The 27,348-nt window shown below is 44.5% G+C and overlaps 2 protein-coding genes across 2 annotated transcripts in view; one reads left to right on the top strand and one right to left on the bottom strand.

Moving 5' to 3' along the window:
* Nucleotides 1-15,281, top strand: part of LOC106583196 (G-protein coupled receptor 22) — a 29,066-nt gene extending 13,785 nt beyond the window's left edge. Inside the window, exon 2 of the mRNA XM_014167102.3 lies at nucleotides 11,480-15,281. Within this exon, the coding sequence (XP_014022577.1) occupies nucleotides 11,606-13,330 (1,725 nt within the window). The 5' untranslated portion in view covers nucleotides 11,480-11,605 and the 3' untranslated portion in view covers nucleotides 13,331-15,281. The remainder of the gene's footprint in view (nucleotides 1-11,479) is intronic.
* Nucleotides 15,282-16,783: 1,502 nt separating this feature from the next.
* On the bottom strand, nucleotides 16,784-22,680 carry LOC106583198 (transmembrane and coiled-coil domains protein 2). Its single transcript, XM_014167103.3, has 3 exons — nucleotides 22,221-22,680; nucleotides 21,276-21,962; nucleotides 16,784-20,642 (listed from the first exon to the last, which is right to left on the bottom strand). Exons 1-3 carry the CDS (start codon nucleotides 22,602-22,604, stop codon nucleotides 20,358-20,360), a joined length of 1,356 nt encoding a protein of 451 aa, XP_014022578.1. The 5' UTR covers nucleotides 22,605-22,680; the 3' UTR covers nucleotides 16,784-20,357.
* Between the last annotated feature and the right edge of the window lie 4,668 nt (nucleotides 22,681-27,348).

The following is a 27,348-nucleotide window of genomic DNA, read 5'->3' as shown; positions in this document are numbered from 1 at the left end:
TTCCATTTTCTCCCTGCCATGTCTCAACACCATCTAGCTCTCTCTCTCTGACTCTGCCTCTTGGTACTCTCTTCACCCTCTCGCCTCTTGTCAAAAGGAATAACTTGAGTTTACCTCTCCTTACATTATTACATTTTTGTCATTTAGCAGACACTCTTACAGTTAGTGCATTAATCTTAAAATAGCTTGGTGGGACAACCACATATCACAGTCATAGTAAGTACATTTTTCCTCAATAAAGTAGCTATCAGCAAAGTCAGAGCTAGGAAGCGGGAAAAGAGTCAAGTACGAGTGTTCGTTTACGAAAGTGTTTTTCTGGAGGGGAGGGAGTGCTTTGAGTGCCCAAGGGTTTGAGCATAGGTAGGGAGGAGCAGTTCCTCTTGCTGCTCCGTAGGCAAGTACCATGGTCTTGTAGTGGATGCAAGCTTCAACTGGAAGCCAGTGGAGTGTACGTATGAGCGGGGGGACTTGGGAGAACTTGGGAAGGTTGAGCACCAGGTGAGCTGCAGCATTCTGGATAAGTTGCCGGGGTTTGATGGCACAAGCCAACAGAGAGTTGCAGTAGTACAGATAAGAGATGACAAGTGCCTGGATTAAGACCTGCGCCGCTTCTTTTGTGAGGTAGGGTTGTACTCTACGGATGTTGTAGAGCATGAACCTGCAGGAGCGAGTCACTGCTTTGATGTCCATCATGTTGTCCATATCAATATAGGGTCACATAGGGACAACATCAATCTCTCATTCTTGTCGTGTTCACGGATTGGAACATATTCAAGAACAACAATGCCAACATACTTGACTACAGAGACAGGTTCACATCCTACATCAGTGTATGTGAGGAGAACTGCATCCCATCAAACACTTTTCTATCACACAGCAGCGACAAGCCATGGTTCACTGGTGAGCTGAGGGCTCTCCGCAGTGCCAACGTGGAAGCCCACAGGGCTCTCTGCTCTGCCAGAGAGGAAGACCACAGGAGCAAGACCAGGGACCTCTACAGAGAGGCCAAGAAAAAGCTACTCTCAGGAATTAAGGCAGCCAAACAGCAGTACAAAGTCAGGCTACAGCAGCAGTTCTCCAGCAACGACTGCTCATTTGTCTGGAAAGGACTAAAACAAATTACCAACTACAAACCAAAAGCTCTCAGACGGCAGATGACCCCTCACTGCCGAATAAACTAAACCAGTTTTACTGCAGATTTGACTCACAATGTCTCTTCAATCACCAGGACAATACCCCCCTCCACCTCCCCCTCCTTGCCACTTCCGCCTCTCACCCATCTACCCAAACCCACCCCTCCCTTCCCCATACCTCTCCAGGCTCCTCTCTACTCTACCCCTCTGCCATCCCAGGTACCCGCCATCCTGTCCCAGGCTGCCCTCCCCCTTCCCCCACCCCATGTCATCACACAGCATGAGGTCAACAGACTCTTTAGGAAACAGAACAGCAAGAACGCTGCCGGCCTGGACAAGGTCTCTCCAGCCACACTTAAAGGTGCAATATGCAGAAATCGCTCTGCCATTTCCTTTTGCTAAAATGCTAATATTTCGCCCAATTTCAGTTTATCTAAACCGCTGTGAAATATATTTTCAATAACCCAAAATATTGTATTTTCAGCTGTTTGAAGCTGGTGTACAAAACCAACTTTAACTAGGCAAGTCCGTTAAGAACAAATTCTTATTTACAATGACGGCCTACACCGGCCAAACCCGCACGACGCTGGGCCAATTGTGCACCGCCCTATGGGACTCCCAATCACAGCCTGTAATCAAACCAGGGTGTCTGTAGTGTCGCCTCCAGCACTGAGAAGCAGTGCCTTAGACCGCTGCGCCACTCGGGAGCCCAATTACAAAACTTAAGAACGGCAAGCAAGACCTGTAAATAAAATAGCACTTCAACCTGCCTCGCCTTCTGCTGATGTCATGCCCTTATGACTGCTATAAAGTCCATATTTTACAAATACATAATCACAATGTGTTAGCCAAAATAAAAGTACTTGGCCCCTCCCAGGACCATACAATTACCCAATTGGCAATTAAACAATAAACTGGTTGTATAAAGTAAAAGACAATTTTCACAACCATTGTTACATTGGTATATACGTCTTAATCAGACTTAATGATATTTAGGCAATACATTTCTCTTATTCAACGTACTGACTCCAAAGCGTGGCGCGCAGACTACATAGCTTATTTCTATGAGCACTGGGGTGCGCCCTCCTATTACATACAGTGCCTTGCAAAAGTATTCACCCCCTTGGCATTTTTCCTATTTTGTTACATTACAATCTGTAATTTAAATAGATTTTTATTTGCATTTCATGTGATGGACATACACAAAATAGTCCAAATTGGTGAAGCGAAATTTAAAAAATAAATGCGGAAACGTGGTGCGTGCATATGTATCCACCGCCTTTGCGATGATGCTCCTAAATAAGATCTGGTGCAACAAATTATCTTCAGAAGTCACATAATTAGTTTGATTGCACACAGGTGGACTTTATTTAAGTGTCACATGATCTCAGTATATATACACCTGTTCTGAAAGTCCCCAGAGTCTGCAACACCACTAAGCAAGGGGCACCACCAAGCAAGTAGCACCATGAAGACCAAGGAGCTCTCCAAACAGGTCAGGGACAAATTTGTGGAGAAATACAGATCAGGGTTGGGTTATAAAAAAAGGACGGAAGTTCACCTTCCAGCAGGACAATGACCCTAAGCATACTGCTAAAGCAACACTCGAGTGGTTTAAGGGGAAAAATGTCAATGTCTTGGAATGGCCTAGTCAAAGCCCAGACCTCAATCCAATTGAGAATCTGTGGTATGACTTAAAGATGAATGTACACCATCGAAACCCATCCGACTTGAAGGAGCTGGAGGAGTTTTGCCTTGAAGAATGGCCAAAAATCCCAGTGGCTAGATGTGTCAAGCTTATAGAGACATACCCCAAGAGTCTTGCAAAAGGTGGCTCTACAAAGTATTGACTTTGGGGAGTGAATAGTTATGCATGCTCAAGTTTTCTGCTTTTTGTGTTATTTCTTGTTTGTTTCACAATAAAACATATTTTGTATCTTCAAAGTAGTAGGCATGTTGTGTAAATCAAATAATACAAACCCCCCAAAAATCTATTTTAATTCCAGGTTGTAAGGCAACAAAATAGGAAAAATGCCAAGGGGGTGAATACTTTCGCAAGCCACTGTACAACCAGAATGACTGAGACATAGGACACAAACACACAGAACTCTGAAATATCCCTGAAAATATGAACAAAGGAAACCATACATTGAATTTAATAAACAGAACTTCTACCTCATGAATCTTGCAAACATCGAAGTACACAATAAACATCGCGCCCACTCAGAGGGTAAGAAATAGTAGGCTAAATTAAAATGTATCTTATCAAACATTAAACAAGTGTTGCAATAAAGAGTACTGGGATGGAATGATGAAATGCTAGTAGGCCTATGCTAGCAATTGTTGATTGATGCTCGATTGCTCGTAAGCTTGCAAAGTAAACACTTAATATTCTTGACCGCCAAACATTTTTTGGAGCTGCATATTTATTTAATTTATTATGGCAATTCTCTCTCCCTACAATTTGACGTTTGCCCTGCGCCTGATCCTATAACTGTACAGTAAATCAGCAAACTGCTGGCCAGTGTTGATTGACAGTTTGCTGATCCAATTAAAGGGTTGAGTGTGCGTTTCACTAGCCAATCTGTTGCCCTTTTTGTTGTTGTTGCAAGGTTGATGCTGCGGCTATTGACTGCGTGGAGAGTAATCCATGGAGACTGTGTCTCAAAATGAGCGACAAAACATTACAAAACCTGGCCAGATAATTTCAGGTCATCAGTCTCAAGTCAAAGTTGAGTCCCGAGTCTTGAGGATCCAAGTCCAAGTCAAGTCTCAAGTTATTTTATTATCTATCAAATCGAGTCTCAAGTCATCAAATTTGTGACTTGAGTCAGACTCGAGTCTCTTGAGTCAGACTGGTTCGTCTCATCGACGGCAAGTCCATGTACCATGGAGAGGTTGACCGGCAGGTGGCCTGGTGCAGTCACAATAAACTTGGAATTCAACACAGAAAAAAAGGAGATGTTGGTTGACTTCAGAAAACGCCCCCTCAAGATTGAAGACTCAGCTGTTAGCAAGGCTGAATCTTTCAAATTCCTTGGGACCATCATCGCCCACAACCTCAAGTGGGAGGACAACATCACAGCGGTCACCAAGAAGGTACACCAGTGTATGTACTACTTCCTGCAGCTGAAAAAACTCAATCTCCAGTCAATCCTGATTCGGTTTTATGCATCAATCGTTGAGTCCTTCCTCACCTCCTCCATCACCACCTGGTTTGGGTCTGCGCCTGCAGGAAAGGTCATCGTCGACCCCTCCCACCCCGGTCACCACCACCTCCAAAAATGCCCTTCTGCCAGGTGGTTCAGGTCACTTATGACCAAAACCTCCCGCCACCTGAAAAGTTTCTTACCCCGTGCTGTGGCCCTCATCAACCAGCCATTTGGCCCATAGAGACTAAAGGATTATGCACTCTATGCTGCACACCGTATCAAGCCATCTCTGAACTGTACACAAAATAACTGCACTATACAGCATTTACACTCTGTCTCTCTGCATTTAGATATATTCATACTGATACTGTAAATTTGTAAATCCACTATATAAACCGTATACCCACTGTATATTTGTATATCTGCTCATTCCCTTAGCTTTATGCTAACTCTACTGTCACGGCTGTCATAGAGAGGGGACCAAAGTGCAGCGTGGTTGTAGTTCCACATTTTATTTAATCCGTGAAACTTTGCAATACATAAATAACTGAATTTGACAAAACAACAAACCGTGACGCAGAGAGAAACAAACACTACTCAAAATATACTAACCCACAAAACCCAGGAAGAAAAACCCCTACTTAAATATGATCTCCAATTAGAGACAACAAGGACCAGCTGCCTCCAATTGGAGATCAACCCAAAAAAACAAACAACATAGAAATAGAAACGTAGAACATAAATATAGAAATACAAAACATAGAAAAACACCCCCTGTCACGCCCTGACCTACTCTACCATAGAAAATCACATCTTACTATGGTCAGGACGTGACATCTACCTAGTTGTATATAATGTATGTAAACTTTGTTTAAACTTTATTGTCTGTATTCTGTCTCTAAATGTTGTCTGTCACAAGCAGCACCATATCACCAAGTAAAATTCTGAGTATGTGTAAATGTACTTGGTGAATAAAGGTGATTCTGATCAACAATCATTGGCTCATCACTTTGTCTAAACATTAGCCTGTTGATGCACTCAATTAGAATGTTTGACCTTGCTGTCAGTTCACTCATGTATGCTCCCCTCAGGCTATTAGCTTTGTTGTAGTGCAGTAACTGCAGTTAATACATGTTAGCATGAAACACTCTATTCCTAATCATTCAGTGTCTTTCTAACTTCATTGTTTACATTAAATTGTCAAAAACAGCAGTGTTCATTCCTGGTCCTGGGGACCTTTTGTTCTAGCCCAGTACTACTACTACTCCTAACACATGATTCAACTAATTTACTAATCATCAAGCCCTTGAATAGTTGAATCAGGTGTGTTAGTACTTGGATGGAACAAAAGCCTGCACACACTGTGGTTCCCAACGACCAGGATTGAAGAACATTGGGAAAAACTCTAATACTTAGTGTGTCTCTCACTACAGAGCTTTCGCAAGAAGCCTGTTCAATAAATGGCATAGTAAAAAATGTGCTTCTTGTATGTGTGATCAATCTTTAAATTATTGATCTATATGCATGTGTCCATACCCAGCCTAATTTAACATGATTTGTTGATTGCCTTCAATGCATCTATATCTTATCTTAGTTTCCAATGGAGGCCATTTTATATATCTACAACCTTTATGACATTTCACACATGACCCTCGATCCCTTATATCTCCCCTTGGATCATGGAACATTCCGTTCTTGACCTTTGTCCGTAACGTTATGCGTCAGACAGATTTGTGTATTGATTTGCTTAATGTGAGGATTGTTAAAAGTAATTTAAATGTCACTTGAAGGGATAAGGATTAAAATATATTTTAGGCTACTCTTTACTATCACAACTGCCATCTATTTTTGTCATTGGATTTTGTTTGTCAACAACATTTATTTTTCCATATCACCTTAACTATCTCTGAAGAAAATGGGTTTCTGAGATAATTGGTCAATGTAGATTTCTGTTATTCTTCAAGGTGAGACAGTATTGATATTGAAGTTTGAAGAACTTCATGGTAAATGTTGTTGTGTTTAACCACCATTGAGATATCTTTGTCTCTGTGATAGGTGTGAAAACAATTGTTCTTGTCATGTTTTTATTGTCCCTCTGCGACCAAATCAATATCTCATCCGCTCACATAGTGGTCTAACCCAGGGTTTTTCAACTCTAGGCCTCGAGTGCCCCAACAAGCACACCTGATTCAACTTGTCAACTAATCATCAAGCCCTCAATGAGTTGAATCAGGTGAGTTTGTCAGGGCTCCAACAGAAATGTGTGCTGTTGGGGATAATCAAGAACTTGAGTTGGGAAACACTGGTCTAGACAGGCAAGGCCATCCATTCAGCACTATACTATAGGCCAACCTTTAAAAACGTTACAGCAATATGTGTCATCACCGTTAGCATACTATACTGTTACTGCCTCTGTGTGCATCCCAAATGGCACCCTATTACCTACATACACTCTTAGACATTATTTTGCTATCTAGAACCCTTTGAAAAATATTTTTGGGTTCCAGGTTGATGAAACCAAAAAGAGTTCTACTTGGAACCAAAAAGGAGACAAATGAAGAACCATTTTGGAACCCTTTTTTCTAAGTGTGTAGTGCACTACTTTCGACCAGAGCCCATATTGGGAATAGGGTGCCATTTAGGACTCAGAATATACAGTATGTGTCTATTATTTACATTTACATTTACATTTAAGTCATTTAGCAGACGCTCTTATCCAGAGCGACTTACAAATTGGTGCATTCACCTTATGATATCCAGTGGAACAACCACTTTACAATAGTGCATCTAAATCTTTTAAGGGGGGGGGGGGTTAGAAGGTTTACTTTATCCTATCCTAGGTATTCCTTAAAGAGGTGGGGTTTCAGGTGTCTCCGGAAGGTGGTGATTGACTCCGCTGTCCTGGCGTCGTGAGGGAGCTTGTTCCACCATTGGGGTGCCAGAGCAGCGAACAGTTTTGACTGGGCTGAGCGGGAACTGTGCTTCCTCAGAGGTAGGGGGGCCAGCAGGCCAGAGGTGGATGAACGCAGTGCCCTTGTTTGGGTGTAGGGCCTGATCAGAGCCTGAAGGTATGGAGGTGCCGTTCCCTTCACAGCTCCGTAGGCAATCACCATGGTCTTGTAGCGGATGCGAGCTTCAACTGGAAGCCAGTGGAGAGAGCGGAGGAGCGGGGTGACGTGAGAGAACTTGGGAAGGTTGAACACCAGACGGGCTGCGGCGTTCTGGATGAGTTGTAGGGGTTTAATGGCACAGGCAGGGAGCCCAGCCAACAGCGAGTTGCAGTAATCCAGACGGGAGATGACAAGTGCCTGGATTAGGACCTGCGCCGCTTCCTGTGTGAGGCAGGGTCGTACTCTGCGAATGTTGTAGAGCATGAACCTACAGGATCGGGTCACCGCCTTGATGTTAGTGGAGAACGACAGGGTGTTGTCTAGGATCACGCCAAGGTTCTTAGCACTCTGGGAGGAGGACACAAGGGAGTTGTCAACCGTGATGGCGAGATCATGGAACGGGCAGTCCTTCCCCGGGAGGAAGAGCAGCTCCGTCTTGCCAAGGTTCAGCTTGAGGTGGTGATCCGTCATCCACACTGATATGTCTGACAGACATGCAGAGATGCGATTCACCGCCTGGTTATCAGAAGGGGGAAAGGAGAAGATTAATTGTGTGTCGTCTGCATAGCAATGATAGGAGAGACCATGTGAGGATATGACAGAGCCAAGTGACTTGGTGTATAGCGAGAATAGGAGAGGGCCTAGAACAGAGCCCTGGGGGACACCAGTGGTGAGAGCGCATGGTGCGGAGACAGATTCTCACCACGCCACCTGGTAGGAGCGACCTGTCAGGTAGGACGCAATCCAAGCGTGTGCCGCGCCGGAGATGCCCAACTCGGAGAGGGTGGAGAGGAGGATCTGATGGTTCACAGTGTCAAAGGGAGCAGATAGGTCTAGAAGGATGAGAGCAGAGGAGAGAGAGTTAGCTTTAGCAGTGCGGAGAGCCTCCGTGACACAGAGAAGAGCAGTCTCAGTTGAATGCCCAGTCTTGAAACCTGATTATGAATGTCAAAGTTATTTTCAAACATCATACATTTTCATCATCTTATCATCCATACAAAACTGATCTTCTTTTTCATTACATCTCCCTTCCCTTGTTCCATTGTCACAATACTATCAATGAGAATGTGTCTACATAAATACTTAGCCCAAGTTGCAGAAAACTTTTAAAGGTTGCAACAAATCACCTCCCAGAGAGCTTACACAGTGACCGGATGTATCACAACAGAGTGACTTCATTCCAGGTGTTCTGGGGAGTGTGTGTGTGTTCTCTCTTGTCTCAGGCCCGTTAAATTGGCAGATTGATGATGCCTTACATTGATGTTCCAGCCACACCTCAAACACCACGGATCCCATTATTGGATTACAAGGAACAAGGTTCAACATAATTACTTTTTTTACTTTGTCTGGCTGCGGCTTTAAACTGGAGACATGATGGGAGAAGAGAGCAGAGGAGAGGCAAGTAGAGGATAGCAGAGAAGAGCAGAGGAGAGCAGAGGAGAGGAGAGGAGAGGAGAGGAGAGGAGAGGAGAGGAGAGGAGAAGAGAGGAGAAGAGAGGAGAGGAGAGGAGAGGAGAGGAGAGGAGAGGAGAGGAGAGGAGAGGAGAGGAGAGGAGAGGAGAGGAGAGCAGATGACAGGAGAGCAGAGGAGAGTAATGCAGATGACTTCAGAGCTGGTAAATTCTCACCTCCAATTTGGTTACGAATGCAGCACTAGTCCGTTATAGCCTAGTTTGTTAAATAGCCTACAGAAACAAAATAACAAATTGTAGCTACATGTAAATGTAAAGTGTTGGTCCCATGTTCCATGAGCTGAAATAAAAGATCCCAGAAATGTTCCATACTGTACGCACAAAAAAACGTATTTCTCTAAAATGTTTTTAATAAATGTGTTTACATCCCTGTTAGTGAGCATTTCTCCTTTGCCAAGATAATCCATCAACCTAACTGGTGTGGCATATCAAGAAGCTGATTAAACAGCATGATCATTACACAGGTTGCACCTTGGACCTCCACATCTGGTTCTTCACCTGCGGGATCGTCTGAGACCAGCCAAACCCAGATTCATCAGCTGGTGAAGCGTGATTCATCACTCCAGAGAACGCGTTTCCAATGGCTGTGAGCTTTACACCATTCCAGCCGACACTTGGCATTGAGCATGGTGATCTTAGGCTAGCTTAGCTGCTCGGCCATGGAAACCCATTTCATGAAGCTCCCGACGAACAGTTATTGTGCTGACGTTGCTTCCAGAGGCAGTTTGGAGGTCGGTAGTGAGTGTTGCAATCGAGGACAGACGAGCTTGTGTGGCCTTCCATTTCGCGGCTGATCCATTGTTGCTCCTAGACGTTTCCACTTCACAATAACAGCACTTACAGTTGACCGGGGCAGCTCTAGTAGGGCAGAAATTTTACGAACTGACTTGTTGGAAAGATGTCATCCTATGATGATGCTGCGTTGAAAGTCACTGAGCTCTTCAGTAAGGCCATTCTACTGCCAATATTTGTCTATGGAGATTGCATGGCTGTGTGCTTGATTTTATACACCTGTCAGCAACGGGTGTGGCTGAAATAGCCGAATCCACTCATTTGAAGGGGTGTCCACAAACCTTTGTATATATAGTGTATTTCAACCCCTCCCACCTCAGCTCAAGCGAGCTGATGTTAGACAGGTAAATTGCAGAACCTGGCGTAAGGGGTGGGAAATGCCAGTGTGCCAGTTTTTACATGACGAAATTGCAAACTAACCTGCTTTGATTCTTGCACCTCCTTAGCGCCAGCCGAAAATAGAGCCCTAGATCTCTGGTCCTTTGTCTCGTAAACATGTGACAGCCTTTTTGAAACACCTTTACCCAGCTACAGCAGCCACTTAAAAGCTAGCAATTGGATGGTGTGGGTGGGTGGGGATATTTCAAGCTAAGGAGTTAGTTTAACCAATTCAACTGGGTTGCATAAGGTTCTGAGCATAATGCAGAACCGTATGTCTGTGAGAGAATCCAACTTGAAAGCCAATATGTGCCAACTAGGACAACATAAGATGGAGGGAGGCAGGGCAAGGCTCTGAAGAAACAGACAGAAGAGAGAAAAGAGATGGGGGGTTGCTGCTGCTGGGTCCTTCATCCCTGTTAGCCTTGTTTATGTGCCACTGTCTGTGGATCATTTGTCTTCATTACGTGTCTCTCTGAAAACTATTGACTGCCACACTCGGTTGGGCCTGGGCTAGGTCGACAAGCCCCGCGAGCTCTCCCACGCAGCCCAACGAGGAACACGGAAACCTGCTCATTGTCATGGCAAACCTCTCCTCTCGTTAGCTATCCACAGTTTTACACGGGTGGTGAAATTAAGTGAAGAAAGGTTTGGAGGGTGTTTAATGGTTTTGTAAAAATGTTTAATTGTGTTTCACCTTCTCATGGTTGTGCATCACAATCGTCTGTGGGCAGAGAAAGACTGTACTCATATGTAGATTAATCATCACCGATATCATTGGAAAAGTGCTTGTCTTGAATCTGGGCATATATTTATGAGTATTTTTTTGCTAAAAGCAGGCTTTTTCATATTGTATGTATGTTATCTGACCTAGTTAATGGAGGATGTATGTTGTGTAAGGATGAACCACCCACCCACTCACTCACTCAGAGTGTGAGCAGTGAGATATGCAGCTCCTTACTGGTGCAGGGATACAGTCAGGCAGAACAATACAGAAGGTAGGGAGTTCTGTAGGCCAATATCTCCCTGATGGCTTGTTTAAAAGCTGTGGGCTGTTTGTGTTACCTCCATCTGTTCACCCCTCACTGCACAGCACACACTCACACACATACACAGCACACACACACACACACACCTATTAACTCCATGCCACCCTCGGAGAGAGGAAAGTACTCCCACCCCCAGAACTATTTCCACTGCCTCCATGACACATGTCGTTGTCTCAGCTCTGATCATCCATCATACCTCTAGCCTAGTCTATACAGTCAGCTGCCAAGAAAACTGATCACACTGTTACTGTTGTTTCTCCTCATAGCTGCACCCTATTTCATGAAAAATAACATGTTTGTCACACATTTGTTGTTGGAGACTTAGGATGTGCTATATTTGAATGTGGTGATACTAGCTAAACTGAGCTATTCCCTCTCCCTCTCTCGCCACAGAATTTCCGAGAGCTGCACACCACTCAATCACCCTCATCGGGGTCCCGTCATAGCCAAGAGAAAGGGAGAGGACGGGAAATGGGCTGGCGTGGCCATTGCTATGCGTGAACGAGTGCCGTGGTGTCCATGGAGACCGAGGGCTACAGCAACCTTCTGGAGACTAGCGATGGGCAGGGGCCGGGGCTTCTGGAGGGAGGGGACTCACCGGGTCATGAGGAGGGCTGGAGCCCCCCCTTACCCCTGGGCTTTCAGGTCTCCCTCACCAGTGTGCTGATGCTGGAGCTGGTGCTGGGATTCAGCAGCAACCTGACCGTGCTGGTGCTCTACTGCGCCCAGTCCAACCTGGTCGACTCGGTCAGCAACATGGTCACGGTCAGCCTGCACGTGCTGGACATCCTGGTGTGTGTGCTGTGTCTGCCGCTGACTGTGGCGGTCATCCTGCTCCCAGCAGACGGTAGTGGCGGGGGCAGCCTGGCTACTCTGTGCTGCTTCCATGAGGCCTGCGTCACCTTCACCAGTGTGGCCACGGCCATTAATGTGCTGGTCATCAGCCTGGACCGCTACGACATCTCTGTCCGGCCAGCCACACGGCTGTTGACCCCGCGGCGAGCTGCACTCCTCCTGGCCGCTGTCTGGGCCATGTCACTGGCCGTCTTCTTCCTGCCCTTCCTGGAGGGGGACTTCTTCTTCTCGGGGGCGGAGGTGGAAGACAGCGAGGTAGGAAGAGGAGGGGGGGAGATGGACATGGGGGATCTAACCTCTGGCCCAGAATCTGACCCTGAGACCCCTACTGGGCTGACCCCCACTCGGCTAAACCCTACTGGGCTGACCCTCACAACCTCCTCCCCCTCTACTCCCTACTATTCCCACCACCTGCCGCCAGTGTGGCAGAACCGGACACTGCTGTGTGTAGGGGGGCAGGGCTACCACACGGGGCTGGCCATGTACTACCACCTTCTGCTGCAAGTGCCCTGCTTCTTCATCGCCGTCATTGTCATGCTGTTCACATACTACCGCATCCTGCAGGCCCTCAACATCCGCATTGGCACCCACATCAAGAGGGGCCCACGGGCCTCCAATAAGGACTCAGGCTGCAGGATCCGCAGGCGGAGACGAAGGAGGAAGGGGCTGAGTCTGGCCACAGACGGGGGAGGTTCCTCCAGCCAGAACCAGCACCTCACCCACCCGCCCCTCATTCCATCTCCCACCCCCACCTCCCCCCCAGCCTTCTCCTCTATGCCTCTGGTCATCTCTGACAGCGGGGCCACGGGGGTCACCAACACCACCGCCACCACCCCCATCGCCACCACCCCAGCGACCCCTGCCCCCCAGGCCCCTACCTCCACTGACGCCATCTCCCCCCCGCCGGTGGCGGCAGACCGCCCAGGTGTCCAGGCCTCTGTGTCAGCCATCATCGCCTTGAGGCGGGCCGTGAGGCGTCACCGAGACCGGCGGGAACGCCAGCGGAGAGTCTTCAAGATGTCCCTTATCATAATCTCCACCTTCCTGGGCTGCTGGGCTCCTCTGTCCATGGTCAACGTGTTGATCCTGTGCCTGGGCCCTAGTGACAGCCTGGTACGTGTGAGGCTCTGCTTCCTGGCCATGGCATATGGCACCACCATCTTCCACCCGCTGCTCTATGCCTTCACCAGACAGAAGCTGCGTAAAGCACTGAAGACCCGTGTCAAGAAGAGGGTGGTGTCCCTGCTGCAGGTGGACCCAGCACCCAGCGGGGGAACTGTTATTCACAACTCCTGGGTGGAGGGGGGAGGACAGAGGAAGGGACGCAAGCCTCGACTGGAGGGCAGTGACGCCACCAGTAACTGTCTGACAGTGGCTGTGAGAGAATGAGAGGGTGTGTGTGTCTGTGTGTATGTGTGTGTGTCTGTCTGTGTGTATGCGTACATGTGATAGTTGACAAAGGTCAGGAGACATCATTAGCTCCTCCCTCCATCCAGGTGTGATGATGGCAGGTGAGCCCAGAGCTCTAATTAATATCAGACCTGCTCTGTGATATACACAGCTCCTCATTAGTCCCCCAGGCAAGATGCCTGCTCCGTCTCCATGGCAACACCAAGCTACCAAGCAATATGTGACATCACCTGCTCCGCCACAACCTTAGTTAATTTAGATACATTCCAGTACAGGTAAACAGCAACAATCCACACAATCCATACATGCATGCACATTGATCAACCTGTAGTCGTTCACAGAGCAAGTAAGCACACAATATCTACCTGCACACAGAACTCAGTGAGAGTCAATATCCAGTGACATTTTATAATTTGATTAGTCATGCCTTAATTCAGTTCCTAATTGATTCCCATGGTTCTGAATGTTTTACTGTATGTGTATTGTGTTTACAAGAATGGTGTGTGTGTGTGTGTGTGTGTGTGTGTGTGTGTGTGTGTGTGTGTGTGTGTGTGTGTGTGTGTGTGTGTGTGTGTGTGTGTGTGTGTGTGTGTGTGTGTGTGTGTGTGTGTGTGTGTGTGTGTGTGTGTGATCATGTGCAATAAAGCGTCAACAGTGGCTGAGCCTCCCCAGAGAGGAAAAGGCAAAATGAGAAAAATCTGTTCAGACTACGAAGTGAGGCATTTTTGTATTGAGGTCAATGAGAGTGTCAAATTTTGTCAACAAAAAATGTAATTGCTAATTTGCTACATGAGGCTTATTTGATCGTATTAAAGTTTCGTAGTGGTTAGGTTGTTAAGAATTCACTGATATAAGTGGACGCACGTGGCATCTTGGCACGTGAGAGCGGTCACTCGACTATCTTATCAATATAATAGATCATCTTCGACCTCCCTGAGGATGTGAACAAAGCATTGTGGGATTGTTCTCATGCTTGTTCTCATGGGCTAGACTACAGAAGAGGGAAGGACTTCACCTGTTGATTGATTGCAATGCCCTATTGCCATGGCGATATGGGTGGAGCACCTGACATGATACCTGCGAAGATAACCTCCAAACCATGTAGAACTGTAACCATGTGATTAGAACATGGTGTTCATTTACTAGTGAAACATCCATTTTATAGAGGACTTTTAGGAATCAAAGGGCAATATTTGGTAACTCTCACAACTGTTTATCAATGGGACAAGTCAGCAGAGTGGAACACCACTGTGAACCACCCCAGGCCCCAAAGATAAACAGGTCCTGGAGCAGCTCTTGGGGGTTGTTTTCTATCTGTGTCTCCCTCCTCCTCAGGGATTTATATCAATCTCCCCCTGAAGCATGTTGAACATCAGTTACACCCTTGCACCAGCCCTCATTCACTTATTCTGATAGGTATTAGCTTAGTTATTGCCATGCAGGTAGACTACATATGATCAACAGTTTGGGTAGACTATGTATGGCTCTCAAGTGTGAAGGAGTTTTTTCAGGATTGTTTGTTGGGTACTATAGTATAGGTCATTTTTCTCTCCCCTTGTTCCCTCTTTCTTCGCTTTGGTGCCAGACGGAAGGAATGGATTCCTGTGTATTTATATATATGTACATGATCAGGGATGTAAATACTTTAATATCTAGCTCTTAGGGGTTTGAGAGGAAGTAGTGTTTTGGGTTGCAGCAGTCATCTGTTGGCCATAATATCAGTCGTGGTAAGTGAGAGAGTGAGAAGACACACGTGGAAGAGATCAAACATCTAAATGTATTTGTGTTTCTGTATATGTGTACTGTACATTTATGGTCATGTATATAGAGATATGATAGTATTGTATATTATTTATATTGTGTTATTGTATTGTATTTCTTATTAGAAAAGAACAAAGTCTGTATTAAAGAAATTGACTATTTACTGTAAGCTTTTGTGCCAATCATTTGTTTGAAGGGACCATGTAAGTGTTGCAAGAGTAAATTTTTCTGACTTAAATTCCCTGAATTTATTCCTTACAAATATACACATTGGACTATATTCACACACTCTCAACAACTGCCTCCTATCCGATAGAACAGTTGATCCTTTTTAACCGCACACTATTAGAAAAAATGGTTCATAAAGAGTTACTAGGTTGTCCATGTAGCACACACTCTCACTCAGCACTGCTCCTGAGCTGCCACGTGCACATGCCAACATGCATGCATGCTTTCTCATTTACATAGTGAGTAGCTTACAGAGAGATAGAGGGAGGAGCTTGAGTGTGTGTGGGAGAGAGAGCACTCCCAGTCCCATCATGCACCTGTCTTCCTGTCAATCAACTCTGCACAGCTATTGTAATCTCCTGTCTAGACCACCATCAAACCCCTGCAACCTATCCAGAATGCCACAGCTCACCTGGTGTTCAACCTTCCCAAGTTCTCCCATGTCACCCCGCTCATACGCACACCACTGGCTTCCAGTCGAGGCTCGCACCCACTACAAGACCATGGTGGTTATCTACAGAACAGCAAGAGGAACTGCCCCTCCCTACCTTCAAGCTATGCTCAAACCCTACATTTCAACCCGAGACCACTTCTAGTCTCTTGGCCATCTCACCCCTACGGGTGATCAACTCGCTCAGCCCAGTCAAAGCTTTCTGTGTCCTGGCACCCCAATTGTGGAACCAGCTTCCCTTGAAGCTAGGCCAACAGAGTCCCTGCCCATCTTCTGAAAATGTCTGAAATCCTAACTCTTCAAAGAGTATCTTAAATGATTCCCAGTTAGCGTTGACTGGGGCTCTGAGCGTTCAGGATTGGTGTTGTTTGATGGTTAGTGTGAAGAGCTCTTATAGGACCTAATGGCAGTCAGTATGAATATATTTAATTGACTGTTGATGTCATTTCCTTTAAGACCAATCTCAGTTACAATTTTCATCTAGTTGATTCAAATTTATGACAGCACTCTGTGAAAAGTGGTTCTTCCAATTTGACAACATGGGGCAAAAAATATTAATCATGAACAAGTTATTGACATGCAATTTCTATTAATATTGCAATGAGTTCGACACACAAAGAAAAACATAATTGATTACCAATGTAACACCACTCTACATGCTCAAACAAACAAACCCATTCTAAAAGATTTAACTAGAGCAAGGTATTTTGCTTCATTTGAAAACAGCATAACATTTAGTCAAATCAGATTGTGCTGTGAAAGTATAAATGATGTGTCTGATTAAGGCCCCAAGTTTTGCTAGGTTCGTCACCAATGTTTTGTGCAGGCTAATGTAGCAGACGTGAGTCAGGCTCACAGTGTCGTGATGAGGGAGTCCTGCTGTGTGGAGGGGGGAAAATGGTCGACACGTTGGTTTATCTCCCTCCTTTGTGGAGAGTTTGACTTTCCTTGCAAAGACATATACACTGAACAAAAAGATGTACGCAACATGCAACAATTTCAAACATTTTACTGAGTTACAGTTCATAAATGGAATTCAGTCAATTTAAATGAATAAACTAGCCCCCAATTTATGGATTTCACATGGCTGAGCAGGGGTGCAGCCATGGGTGGGCCTATGCCCTCTGACTCCATTAAATATTACAGTAAAACCATGTTCAATCAAGTACTATGGGTATGGCTGACTAATATCAAGGAAGTGAATATCAAAGCAAGTATTATTTAATAACTTTGTAAAATGAATGGATACACATACAAGACATAAAACATAAGTTACAAAGCAATACTGACATTAACTAAGCATAATTCTAGGCATATAGATCCTAAGGTTTACTTACAAGACAAAGCATGAACAAAGAGAATGCCTAGAAGCCTAGGAAATTAGAATTGATTATACAACCTTCATCCATGGACAGGCTACAGGTTAAGAGACTCAATAAAGGTTATAATTTCATTACATTTATAACATTTGAAAATGTAACTTTTTCAAACCAAAACCAACCACCATTAACCAATCAAACGATACCAAGTTTACAGTAACCTGACCACCCAGGCCCAATCTCCACAGGATGTTACAGCATCTAAAGGCTGGTGTGGGGGATGAGACCAATGTAAATAAGACAGAATTCTTGAGAGGGCAATACAATTCCTTTGCATAATGTAATTTAAAGTTCACCCTGTGCAGAAACAAGTTACCACAGGGATCATAGATCCATATAGACGGCATAAAACTTATCATACAATAACCCTACTCCATTCTTCATCCCCTGCTACCCCACTCCCTCTTCTTTCTCTGATCCCTAAATTTAGCATCTCTGTCCCAGATTCTTACAGTATTTACTGCTGACTGCAGCCACTCTGCTCTTCTTTAATAAAAATATGTTTTCCCTTCCTCCCTCTCTACAATGCTGTGACAATAGGAAGCTAATGAAAATGAATGCTGGTGTGTTCAGGTAAACTTGTCCTCTACCGACACCTTCCACTACTATACACTCCAACTCACCTCTCCTCTTAACACCCTCCTTACCTTATTAAGTCCAGTATGTTGTTGTTTTGTATGTGTGTGGGTGTGCATGTGTGTGCACCATACTGATATGGTTACGTGACAAATAACAATATAGATTTTTACCCCTCTGTTAATCCCATTAGTTCCCTTCTCTATACCTAACTCTGTCCTTCATCTCCTCCCTTTCCTTCTCTTTCCCCCCTTAGTCTTTGTTCCTCATCTCTCTCATCTCTTATGCCTTCCAGAACAAAGGGAAAACCTCTGCAGTGCCTGTATAGGAATGAAAGTAACCTTGGGGGAGAGAGAAACGGGAGAGGTAGAAAGGGAGGGAGAAGAACAGTAGAGAGAGTGTGTGTTAGAGTGAGAGAGAGAGAGAAAGAAAAAGAGAGAGAGACTGGCAAGAATAGAAGCAGGAGAGAAAGAGAGAGAGAGAGAGAGAGAGAGAGAGAGAGAGAGAGGGGGGGGGGAGGAGTGGGGAGCACAGATGCGAAGAAAGAGAAAATAGGAGGGGAAAGTGGGATTAGTGGGAAAGGCAGGAAGACTGGAGGGGAGGGAGAGAGGAGGACAGAGGGAGAGAGAGGAACAGGACACAGTGAGTAACAGAGAGAAAGCACTGCATAGCCCCCTCCATTAGAAACGCAAGTCTCTGCTTTAAAGGTCCAATGCAGCCATTTTCATCTCAATATCAAATCATTTCTGGGTAACAATTAAGTACCTTACTGTGAATGTTTTCAATTAAAATGGTAAAAAATATACAAAAATTGCTTCTTAGCAAAGAGCAATTTCTCAAGCAAGGATTTTGCTAGGACTGTCTGAGAGTGGTCTGAGTGGGGAGTGGAAAAGTGAAAACTAGCTGTTATTGGCAGAGAGGTTTGGGACTATCTTTCTAATTGGTCTATTAACTAATTTACTACTTGATTATGTCAGCAGGCAGGCCAAAATTCCATCCAACCTAAACAGATTGAAATTTATTTTCAAACCGCTCTTAAACCAAAAGGGCATTATCATAATGTTCACAATTTCACAGTATTAGTCCAACCTCATACTGAAGAAACATACACTGAGTATACAAAACATTAAGAACACTATTTCCATGACATAGACTACCAGGGGATTCCAGGTGGAAGCAATGATCCCTTATTGATGTCACTTGTTAATTCCACTTCAATCAGTGTAGATGAAGGGGAGGAGACAGGTTAAAGGATTTTTAAGCCTTGAGAAAATTGAGACATGGATTGTGTATGTGTGCCATTCAGAGTGTGAATGAGCAAGACAAAAAATGTAAGTGCCTTTGAACGGGGTATGGTAGTAAGTGCCAGGCGCACCGGTTTGTGTTAAGAACTGCAACGCTGCTGGGTTTTTCAAGAATGTTCCGCCACTCAAAGGACATCCAGCCAATTTGACACAACTGTGGGAAGCATTGGAGTCAACATAGGCCAGCATTCCTGTGGAATGCTTTCGACACCTTGTAGAGTGCAACTCAACATCAGTGTATATAAAACACAGAAAAATCACGTTTTTGAGTGCACTGGGCCTTTAATGAATTTAGAGATAGAATAAACACTTATGGTTAGAGTCAACACTGGATGAGGATGTAGATGCATAGTGATGCATCTGTGAGCTAAACCACCACCCCCACAACTACCGCAGCTCTCGCCTGTAACAGCGTATAGCCTTGCCATGGCAATGCTCCTACGCATGCACCGACCACATGCTGTGGGAAAAACTAGAAAGGTAGACTGTCAGCCAGGCCATTTTCATTAGAATTTGCCTGTGGAGAGCATGTAGCCTAGAAAAGTAGGTCAGACAGGCCAATTCCACCTAGGCTTGCTTTGTAGGCCTATTGATTTTTTATTTACACCCAACTTACACCCACAATCAAAGAACAGATTTACACAACTGTGTTCCACACTAGCCCATAGTGTTGAAACCACAACCACCTCTAGATATCATATACAGTATATTGCACTGCGGCAGCCTATAGTCTAATTTCTCAGTCTCCAAGTTCAAGCAAGCTACTGTAGGGTAGGCAACTATTAAGTTCAGATTCTATTCTTGCTGAGGTGTGCAGCAGTGTGGTGGTTGTGTGACGCAGCTAGCTAGCTGCCTGTCAGAAAAGCGTTTGTCTTTGACCCCAGGAGGTTCTCAGAGGACGACACTGAATTATTCATTAGGCTCCTCGTGGATCTGATTAAGTGCTGAATTGAATTGATTACAAAAAAATGATTAGCTGCCTGCAACATCAGAATAATGAGTCAGGCATTCTGGAGTGGTTTAATGTTGCAGGCAGCAGTGTAGGCTTTCCTTGGCCTACATTTGTTACTGGGGAGGTAATTTTCCCAATTTAATGAGATGAAAAAAACATTTTATATTCTGTATATTGTTTAAAAATATTTGGATTAAATGCGGGTACAATTTGTGTTGAAAAATATGTATTTTTTTTTAAAGCTTATCTTCTCAGCCACATGTGTATTAAGATTTATTTATATCTTATAGGTGGTAGGTCAAGTTTAAACAATGCGTGTAGGTGTTGGCCTGTGGAGGGCTCAGCCTGGCAGTAGCTAGAGCACCAGGAAGTCCCAGTGCTTCCAAAGGACGAACAGAAAAAGAGCCAGTAGGATGGTGGAGGCCCCCCGATCTTGGATCTTTATGAGCGGAGTGATGAAGTTGGCTGGGGTGGAGACGAACACCAGCACTACGGCCATGACAGCCAGGATGATGTTGATGAGTTTGCCCAGCAGGGCGCGGGCGTTGGCGTTCTCCACACCCTCCAACTGCACCACCTGCTGCTGTTGCTGCTGCAGCTCCAACTTAGTGATGCGGGTCAGGCACGACTCCACCGCCTCCTGTACAAACACACACATATAACATAATATGTACATTATGTACAAATACAAACACAGCAAACATAAAGTTCCAACAGCTTCAGAAGTACTACAGTATAGGCTCTGTTTCTGCACTCATACTCGAGGAGCCCATTTTGCCATGAGGCTGTGAGAAAGATGAGCAGTTTTATAGCTAATCTCATGCTATTCTACATATTTTGCAATAAGGCTGAGAGAATTTAGAATTTTTAAAGCTAATTTCCTGCTATTCTACATATTTTGCCACGAGGCTGAGAGAACATTTTGCAGTTTTATAGCTAATTTCCTGTCATTCTAAAAATGTATGACGTGTTCATTTGCTATCTGGACAGGGGGGACCCAACCTCCAAAATGTTGCCTTGCGGGAGCTGCGGAGGTGTGTGGTACGTCAGTGTGTTTCAGTACATCTTATACACAGTGCTGTAGTGGTAATAAAAAATGGTTTGTAACCGCTGATCGTAGTTCGCAGTGGGTAAAGTAATGCTCCCTAAACTTTCATTGCATTTTTCTGTATAAGGTGGGTAAATATTCAAAATAAAAAAGGTGAATAAAATGCATTTACATGTGTTTACCCTCCCCTACACAGCTGCTTATACACAGTGTCTGCCTCTTTACCTGAGAGTCTTGGGTTATCTCATCAGACTGGTAGGCCACTTTCTCCTCCATGCTGGCCAGCTCATGTTTCAGGTTGGACATCTCCTTCTGGTGCAGCTCTGTCAGCTCATTCAGCTGCTCTTCCAGTCGCTCATACCTGTATCTCTCCTCCTGCAGGCACTGGTTCATGTAGGAGTAGTCACTCTGCAGCTGACTCTTCATGTCCTCGATGGCGTCCTCCATGTGGGCCTGGCTGGCCTTGATCTCCTGCAGGCCTACCAGCTGGGCGTCCCAGGAACTGTGATGGTGGTGCCCATCCAGCCTGGCCGGCCCCAGCCCTAACATCCCCCCTTGTCCCCCGGCCCCGGAGCACTCGTCATCACTGCCGTCACTGGAGCACTCGTCATCACTGCTGTACTTGGGTCTGGAGGCCAAGGTGAAGCTGCCACTCAGGGGTGCGTCGTCTGAATGCCCCTCTACAGCGTCCTCTATGGTGTCTGTGCTGTCGAATTTGTTGCGGATCAAGCTGGCAAACTCTGTTGGCTTAGATACCACAGCAATATGGGTGAGTTCTGACACCCCTCCTTTGACCCCCTCCACCACACCTCCACCAAAGCCACTGATCCCTGCTCGTACGTTGGCCCCTACATCCTTCAGCCCCTGCTGCATGTCCACCAGCACATCCTTATGCTGCTGGCCTAGACCATGCTATAAGGAGAAGGAGGTAATGTGAAAGGGGGAAACAGTGTCAACTCAAAAGAAGACCACTGAGACATGGAGGACCCATCTCTCTCTCTGTCTGTTTCTCTCTCACACACACACACACACACACACACACACACACACACACACACACACACACACACACACACACACACACACACACACACACACACACACACACGCACACACACACACACACACACACACACACACACACACACACACACACACACACACACACACCTGCTGTAGCTCCTTCAACTTTTTGCAGTAATGCTCTAGCTTCTTGTGCAGGTGAATGATGGTCTGTGCAGACTTCTGGTTCTTCTTCTCAAACACCTGTCTGATACGGAAAGCCTGATGCCTGTTGGCATTGTGGGCCAGCTTGAAGTACTCAGCCACGTTGTCATCTCGTGCCTCCTGTTCTATGCGAATCTGCTCAGTGATCTTCAAGATCTTCTGCTGCAGCTGCTCCAGAGCAGTGTGTGTCCGTTGGGCCTCGACAACCACTGATCCTTCAGCCCCTCTGGCCACAGCTCCCACCTCTGCCACAGCCCCTGCCCCATCTATGCTGATGTGAGAGGCGTCAGAGGAGCCATGGCTGGCTGAGGGGGGCAGGCCCAACATTGTCACCTTGCTCTAATCCAGCTAAAAGGGCCAGCAGTGGGGAGGCAGGCGTGATAGAGTGCAGGCAAAGAGAGTGGAGTGAGCATAATTTATGCGAGGGCTGCATTAGACGGTAAAATATCTCTTTAAAGCAAAAAACCCATCACAATGACAGATGTGGTGATTTTATCCTCGCCTAACCCCCAGCCCCCAGCCCCTAGCCCCCAGCCCCCAGCCCCCAGCCCCTAGCCCCTAGCCCCCAACCCCCAGCCCCCAGCCCCTAGCCCCCAGCCCCTAGCCCCCAGCCCCTAGCCCACAGCCCCTAGCCCCCAGCCCCCAGCCCCTAGCCCCTAGCCCCCAGCCCCCAGCCCCTAGCCCCTAGCCCCCAGCCCCTAGCCCCTAGCCCCTAGCCCCCAGCCCCCAGCCCCTAGCCCCCAGCCCCTAGCCCCCAGTCTCAGATCTTCAGCATGGCTCATATACAGTAGGCTCCTGACAGAGCTGCCTTTTAACAGGACGATGTGTATAAATATCATTTTAACAGTGCATAAACTACTTAACTAAGAAATCATGATGTACAGTGCATTGATTCTAACCATAATTATATGGACAAAAATCTGTACTATCAATTAATAGATTTCCCCTCTGTTCAATGCTAATTTCAACGAATGAAGTATCCGGTTGATTTTGGGAAAATATGAGTACAACTGTCTTACCTTTAAAGAAAAGATAAATAAATGAGGGACCCATAACTGCATAGTTCAAATTGCCATAGCTTCAAATTGTTTTGTAGACCACTTATGACATCACCAGGTTACAGGATTTTCCTTTTATGGAATAGAATGTATCTGGTAATTACACTGATTATGACACAGGACTGAACAACATCAAAGCCATAGAGAGTTAGGACAGCTTTTTGAATGTATAGACATTCAGTTACATAACATTTTTTAAATATTTACATAGCATTGTTGAAATAATCCCCATTTAATGTTAATAGGGACATAACATGGCTACCATAAAATGTTGTAGTGTCATGTAAATGCATCACAATGCTCATAGACATTCAGTTTTACAGTATTTTTTAAATAATCCCCATGTAATGTTAATGGAGAGCTACAGTAGCGTGGCTGCCATAGAATGTTGAAGAGTTAAGTAAATACACCATAATGCAGAAACTGCATTGGCCCAACTCTTTAAATACATGGCTCTGTACAACATTGAGTATGTTTACATGCATTCTAATGATTTGATATTAAACTGATTATGCAATATTCATGTAAACAGCTCAAGGTCCAAATCGAAGTAAGCATACGCCGATTAAAACACCTGGTTTTCTGAGCTATCTTTCAAATGATTAGGACATGTAATCACCTTAATCGGCGTTCCAGCGGTGTATTTGATCTGCACATGTGCTAGAACCATCCGAGTGAGTTTCCTTCTTTTAGCGCGATTGAAGTGTTTTCAGAACAACTGAATGTGTGTCTTAGAAGTAGTTTTCACATACAAACTTTATATGTCCGAACTCAGAATCAAATATGCTTCCCAAAAATGGTAGAACCATCATTTTGATTGCCGATTTTGTGCATTTATCAGCGTCATCAGGTAGTCTGATTTCTGATGTGTCCATGTAAACAGGATTATTAGAGAAATCACTTTTCATGCAAAGCATGTAAAGGTTTTAAACAAACTATTACATTAAGAAGACTATCCACAATAAACACATTATTGTGCGCATGTAACCACACTCATTGTTGTTTTAAACCCTCTATCATCCAGAAGGCGAGGTCAGTATAGGTGCATCAAAGCTGGGACCGAGAGACTGAAAAACAGCTTCTATCTCAAGGCCATCAGACTGTTAAACATCCATCACTAGCACATTAGAGGCTGCTTTCTATAGACATTGACCAGAAATCACTGGCCACTTTAAGTAATGGAACACTGGTCACTTTGATAATGTTTGCATATCTTGCATTACTCATCTCATACAGTTAGAGTCTGAAGTTTACATACACTTAGGTTGGATTCATTAAAACTTGTTTTTCAACCACTCAACAAAATTCTTCTTAACAAACTATAGTTTTGGCAAGTTGGTTAGGACATCTACTTTGTGCATGACACAAGTAATTTTTCCAACGATTGTTTACAGACAGATTATTGCACTTAAAATTCACAATTCCAGTGGGTCAGAAGTTTACATACACTAAGTTGCCTGTGCCTTTAAACAGCTTGGAAAATTCCAGAAAATTATGTCATGACTTTAGAAGCTTCTGATAGGCTAATTGACATCATTTGAGTCAATTGGAGGTGTACTTGTGGATGTATTTCAAGGCCTACCTTCAAACTCAGTGCCTCTTTGCTTGACATCATGAGAAAAACAAAAGATATCAGCCGAGAACTCATAAAAAATTATTGTGGACCTCCACAAGTCTGGTTCATCCTTTGGAGCAATTTCCAAACACCTGAAGGTACCAAGTTCATCTGTACAAACAATAGTACGCAAGTATTAACACCATGGGACCACGCAGCTGTCATACAGCTCAGGAAGGAGACGCGTTCTGTCTCCTAGAGATGAACGTACTTTGGTGCAAAAAGTGCAAATCAATCCCAGAACAACAGCAAAGGACCTTGTGAAGATGCTGGAGGAAACAGGTACAAAAGTATCTATATCCACAGTAAAATGAGTCCTATATCGACGTAACCTGAAAGGAAGAAGACACTGCTCCAAAACTGCCATAAAAAAGTTAGACTACGGTTTGCAACTGCACATGGGGACAAAGATCGTACTTTTTGGAGAAATGTCCTCTGGTCTGATGAAACAAAAATAGAACTGTTTGGCCATAATGACTATCGTTATGTTTGGAGGAAAAAGGGGGATGCTTGCAAGCTGAAGAACACCATCCCAACCGTGAATCACGAGGGGTGGCAGGATCATGTTGCAGGGGTGCTTTGCTGCAGGAGGGACTGGTGCACTTCACAAAATAGATGACATCATGAGGAAAGAAAATTATGTGGATATATTGAAGCAACATCTCAAGACATCAGTCAGGAAGTTAAAGCTTGGTCGCAAATGGGTCTTCCAAATGGACAATGACACCAAGCATACTTTCAAAGTTGTTACAAAAAGGCTTAAGGACAACAAAGTCAAGGTATTGGAGTGACCATCACAAAGCCCTGACCTCAATCCCATAGAATATTTGTGGGCAGAACTGAAAAAGCGTGTGCGATCAAGGAGGCCTACAAACCTGACTCAGTTGCACCAGCTCTGTCAGGAGGAATGGGCCAAAATTCACCCAACTTATTGAAACGTTTGACCCAAGTTAAACAATTTTAAGGCAATACTACCAAATACTAATTCAGTGTATGTAAACTTCTTACCCAGTGGGAATGTGATGAAAAAAATAAAAGCTGAAATAAATCATTCTCTCTACTATTATTCTGACATTTCACATTCTTAAAATAAAGTGGTGATCCTAACAGACCTAATACAGGGAATTTTTACTAGGACTAAATGTCAGGAATTGTGAAAAACTTTGTTTATTAAATGTATTTGGCTAAGGTGTATGTAAACTTCCGACTTCAACTGTAAGTATATACTGCATTCTATACTACTCTACTGTATTCTAGTCACTTTGATCATGTTTACACATCTTGCGTTACTCATCTCATATGTATATACTTTATTCTATATTATTCTACTATATTTTAGTCCATGCTGCTCTGACATCGCTTGTGTATATATATATATATATATATATTCTTAATTCCATTCCTTACATAGATTTGCGTGTATTGGGTATATGTTGTGAAATTGCTAGATATTACTTGTTAGATATTACTGCACTGTCGGAGCTAGAAGCACAAGCATTTCACTACACCCGCAATAACATCTGCTAATCACGTGTATGTGACCATACATCACAAACCCCCGAGGTGTCTTATTGGTATTATAAACTGGTTACCAACTTAATTAGAGCAGTAAAAATAAATGTTTTGTCATACCCATGGTATACGGTCTGATATACCATGGCTGTCAGCCAGTCAGCATTCAGGGTGTCACGTCCTGGCCAGTATAAGGGTTAATTAGTATTGTAGTTTGGTCAGGACGTGGCAGAGGGTATTCGTTTTATGTGGTTCGGGGTGGTGTGTTTGTTAAAAGGGTGTTTGATTTAGTATTTCCGGGTTTTGGTTTATGTTTAGGTATTTCTATGTTTAGTCTAGTGTGTCTGGTTCTATGTTGAGTTAATTGGGGTTGGACTTCCAATTGAAGGCAGCTGTTTGGTGTTGCCTTTGATTGGAAGTCCTATATTAGTTGGGTGTGTTTGTCTTGTATTTTGTGGGTGATTGTTCAGTGTTGAGCCTTGTGCCTTGCCAGACTGTCAGTTTATCGGTCGTTTTCTTGTTTGTTGTTTTTGTATTCGCTTTGATTTAATTAAATGTTCAAAATGAACAACTGCACACCTGCTGCGTATTGGTCTACCTTTTCCGACGATGATTTCGTTATATCGTCAGAAGACGAAGAAATCCCTGACACAGGGCTTGAATCACCCAGTTTATAATTCATTCTATAATACAAATAATACATTCTAGAGCGTGCATTATTACCCTATAAGGCATGGCATATTTGCATGGTAGAATTCAATGGCTATAGTTCATTTTTGCATGTTTTGTTTGAGCTACTTTTGAATGCAAAAGTCAAATTGAAAACAGTATTGGTATTGTTGAATTCGATTTACATAATAGCAAGCTAGGACTGATGGTTTGGTTA

This window comes from Salmo salar, chromosome 22 (assembly GCF_965601325.2).
Source record: "Salmo salar chromosome 22, fSalSal1, whole genome shotgun sequence".
Taxonomy (NCBI): Eukaryota; Metazoa; Chordata; class Actinopteri; order Salmoniformes; family Salmonidae; genus Salmo; species Salmo salar.
The sequence above is the reverse complement of the archived record's forward strand: the minus strand, read 5'-3'. Positions and strand labels throughout refer to the sequence as shown.

What these genes read in the sequence shown, in the direction of transcription:
- LOC106583198 (XM_014167103.3), bottom strand. Translation starts at nt 22,604, where the DNA reads ATGTTGGGCCTGCCCCCCTCAGCCAGCCATGGCTCCTCTGACGCCTCT. An exon ending in AGTTGAAGGAGCTACAGCAG is followed by an intron (nt 21,963 to 22,220) that starts GTGTGTGTGTGT and finishes TTCTCCTTATAG; the next exon opens with CATGGTCTAGGCCAGCAGCA. An exon ending in AGATAACCCAAGACTCTCAG is followed by an intron (nt 20,643 to 21,275) that starts GTAAAGAGGCAG and finishes GTGTTTGTACAG; the next exon opens with GAGGCGGTGGAGTCGTGCCT.